Here is a 3,872-nt window from a genome sequence, read left to right on the forward strand (position 1 = left end):
CACACACACTTTAGACTTTTTTTCTGACAAAGTTAAAGAAGTTTAAATTCTGATTTGATACACAAATCAGTGCATAGAAATTCCCCAGTGTTCAGGACTCGTTAACTTGATTACGAGTTACGGCTAATTTCCACCAGATCCGAGTTTGGTCCGAGTCCGGTCCGAGTTCGGTCCAAGTCCGGTCCGAGTTCGGTCCGAGTTCGGTCCGAGTTCGGTCCGAGTCCGGTCTGAGTCCGGTCCGAGTTCGGTCCAGCTCTGATCAGCGGCAGACGGAGCCGACAGATCACGCTCTGGTCTCTCTGTTTACTTCTGCGGCTCCGCTGCGACTCCGCTCCGTCCACCTCCGGCGGTCCAGTCGCTGGGATCAGGTCCGCTGGCTCCCGTTTTTGCTGAACGCCAGAGGACTTCGTGTCAGTTCAGCCGAACTAAGCATGAAGCAGACAGGAAGTCAGAAGTGACACAACATAAAGCATCAACTTAATTTTCAGAATAAATCACTCCGTGTTGATGTCCGATTTGAAAGTTATGTCTAACTGAGTTTTTGAAAGTACCCGTCTGCCTAATTCTATTTTCTAGGACCAGTTTGAGTCTAGCCAATTAGTTTCCAAACATCTTTTTTTTCGGGGGGGTGGGCGGCGCTGCCAAAATGAACACAGTTGTCCGGACATTAACGTCATCACGTTTTCTCCACGACCGAATGTTGTTGTCCTGCATCGAGATGACGTTGGCTTTAGACGTTTGGAAGATGTTGGATTTTGGTTACTTAATGATGCAAATTAAAATCGACAAAGTTCTCATTTGTGGTCAGTATTCTGTGTCTAATTAAGTGCGTTAGGTTTTGTCCTGGGATTTGTCTCCCACTGCTGAAATGAAACTGATGCACAATTAACAGATCAGCAGCTCTAATTCAAAATGTATCTGTGGCCTGTTTGTAGGTCTAAGATATTATAAAGATGAGTCGATGACTCTGTCTTTTGTCTTCTGACCTCTGTCCTCTGTCCCCTGTCATGTCTCAGAGCCCGTCAGTCCAGCTCGATTGAACATCCAGCTGGACCAGCTTCAGTCTCAGTCGGCGGTCCACGGAGACGCTCCAGGTGTGTCGGTGTCCTGGTCTCGCTCTGCCGGTCATGTCGACTGGTACGATGTGTCTTTGGAGGACTCCAGCTCTGGATCCACCCGCAGGATAAGAATCATGGACTCTGCAGCCCCCCAGTCTGGTTTCAGCTCCCTGCTCCCTGGGACTCTGTACACCATCAGCGTGGTGGCCACCGCCGGGGACAAGAGCGCTCCACCCATCCTCAGGACAGCAGCTACAGGTGAGACACAGTCTTCACTAGGGGCTGGTCCAAGACAAGTCTGAGCCAGCCCTAACTATGAGTTTTATCAAAGAGGGAAGTCCGAGCCAGCCTTATCGACAGACTTTGATGCATGCAGGATTCATCATTAACATAAACAAAGTGAGACTGATCTGATAAATATGATTTAAACCAACGTAGTGCTGTTCCTTTGCACTGATACTCAACCTATGGCCTGAATCTGGCCCTACAATCCTAGAAATGTTTTGAAATCCTAATCTGTTGGTGTCTCCAGTTCTTCCTGAATGTTCACACACATAAAACATATAATCTGTCCTCCAGCTCCGTCCTCTGTCCACGGCCTCCAGGTGGCATCCTCGTCCTCAGACTCCCTCAGCGTCTCCTGGTGGGTCGGTCCTGGCCGAGCCGAGAGATTCAGGGTTCTGCTGACAGATCAGGACTCCGTTCTGCTGAAGAACGTCACTCTGCTGAACACGGCAACCTCTGCTGAGCTGCGTGGCCTGCAGCCCGGGACCCCGTACACCGTCACCGTGGTAACTGAAGCTGTTGGCCTGCAGAGCTCCACATCCAAACAGGCGGTCACAGGTAGATATTATGGGATGTTCCTGAACGTTTCTCCAATACAAAAGAGAACAAAGTTAGTGTTTAACTTTTATCTCTGGGTTGACATCAGTTTTCTTGTGCTGCATTCACACGGCGCTCACAAACATTTCAGCCTTTGAACTGTGAACAAATTCTTATTGTTTCTTATTTTCAGAATTTCAGTATTTATTTTCATTATTTTAAAAAACAATTTCTTGCTGTTTTTTGGGTAATTTCTTGTTCCCTCTCCATGTTTTTGAGATAAATGAATCCATCATGTTTAGGACTCAAAGGGTAAAATATGACCTGTGTCTTTAACCCCCTCAGTCCCGGCGCCGGTCTCAGACCTGCGGCTGGAGAACGTTGGCAACTCCGATTTTCTGCAAGCGTCCTGGCACTCACCTGCAGGGGGTGTGGACACCTACCTGCTGACTCTGTCCGCTGTGGGGTCCCCCCCCCAGGAGCACCGCCTGCCGCCCAACGCTACCCGAGCGGAGTTTGAGGGTCTGACCTCCGGACGCAGCTACCTGCTGCGTGTCAGGACTTCCTACGGGGGGCTGAGCTCCGAGACCACAACCAGTGCGAGGACAGGTAGGTGCTGAAGATCTGTGGACAGTTGTGTCCACCAGGTGTGTCCATCTGTGGTCTTAACGAGGCTTCCCTGTCCCGTGTCAGTCCCTCAGCCGGTGTCGTCTCTCGCTATGGCACCGCTCAGTGATGGCAGGACGCTGATGCTGCACTGGGCACCGCCCACAGGAGACTGGGAGAAGTACGGCGTCCTGCTGAGGAACGCCTCTGAGGTTCTGCTGAATCGCACCGTCAGCAAACTGACCCGCCAGCTCGCCATCTCCGCCCGTGACTTCGGCCTGCTGCCGGGGCGACGCTACGAGGCGGAGGTCACCGTGCACAGCGGTGTGCTGGGTAACACGGCGCGCTGTATTGGACGCCTCGGTCAGTTCACTCCTGCTGTCACCTTTCACGCCTTCAGGCTGCAGAGTCTCCACACGGAGAGAAAATACTCCACATGGAACAAAAACATGAAATATTTGTCATACCAAAATGTCGTTATGATGTGACAACAGTTATTAATTATTAAATGAAATTATTAATTTATTATTAAATTGAGTTATTCATTCATTATTAAATGTAATTTTTGATATGATAATAAATTATATTTATTAAAACGATGATAAATTATTATTTATCATTTATGATATGATGATAAATATGTCTTAACGTGTCCCTGCAGCTCCTGGTCCCGTGCAGCAGCTGCTCGTCCGTCACGTCGATGAGACGTCTCTGAGCGTCCGCTGGGGGCCGCCGCTCGGGGACTGGGACAGCTTCACGGCTCTCCTCAAGGAGGTGGACCCCGCAACCACGGCGGCTCAGAGGGTCGTCTCCTGGGAGGCCAGAGAGGTCACCTTTAATGGCCTCACCTCAGGACGCCTGTACGCCGTCACCGTGACGACCCACAGCGGCAACCTTAGCAGCTCCGCCTCTGTGACTGCACGCACCAGTACGAGTCACATTATTTATTTATTCGTTCACATTTTTTAGTTTATTTACTCACTTTATTTATTGACATTATTTATTTACTCTCTCACTTTATTTATTTATTCAAATTATTTATTCACATTAAATAATCACAAAATTTTCAAAATGTTTTCTTTAAAAACTACTAAAGGAGTGTCTCCTCATTTGTTGTCTCATGCTCGTGTCCTCCTGCTCGTGTCTTCCTGCTCGTGTCCTCCTGCTCGTGTCTTCCTGCTCGTGTCCTCCTGCTCCTGTCCTCCTGCTCGTGTCTTCCTGCTCGTGTCCTCCTGCTCGTGTCTTCCTGCTCGTGTCCTCCTGCTCGTGTCTTCCTGCTCGTGTCCTCCTGCTCGTGTCTTCCTGCTCATGTCTTCCTGCTCCTGTCCTCCTGCTCCTGTCCTCCTGCTCCTGTCCTCCTGCTCCTGTCTTCCTGCTTGTGTCCTC

The 3,872-nt window shown here is 49.7% G+C and overlaps 1 protein-coding gene across 1 annotated transcript; it reads left to right on the forward strand.

Moving 5' to 3' along the window:
- Positions 1 to 1,013: 1,013 nt before the first annotated feature.
- LOC121966830 (receptor-type tyrosine-protein phosphatase beta-like) lies at positions 1,014 to 3,414 on the forward strand (the record flags this gene model as incomplete). Its single annotated transcript, XM_042516904.1, has 5 exons — positions 1,014 to 1,316; positions 1,638 to 1,901; positions 2,226 to 2,489; positions 2,574 to 2,849; positions 3,148 to 3,414. Coding segments are annotated over exons 1-5 (1,195 nt in total), but the record flags the coding sequence as incomplete, so codon positions are not given.
- Positions 3,415 to 3,872: the final 458 nt, after the last annotated feature.

Source organism: Plectropomus leopardus, unplaced genomic scaffold (assembly GCF_008729295.1).
Source record: "Plectropomus leopardus isolate mb unplaced genomic scaffold, YSFRI_Pleo_2.0 unplaced_scaffold2602, whole genome shotgun sequence".
NCBI classification, from domain to species: Eukaryota; Metazoa; Chordata; class Actinopteri; order Perciformes; family Serranidae; genus Plectropomus; species Plectropomus leopardus.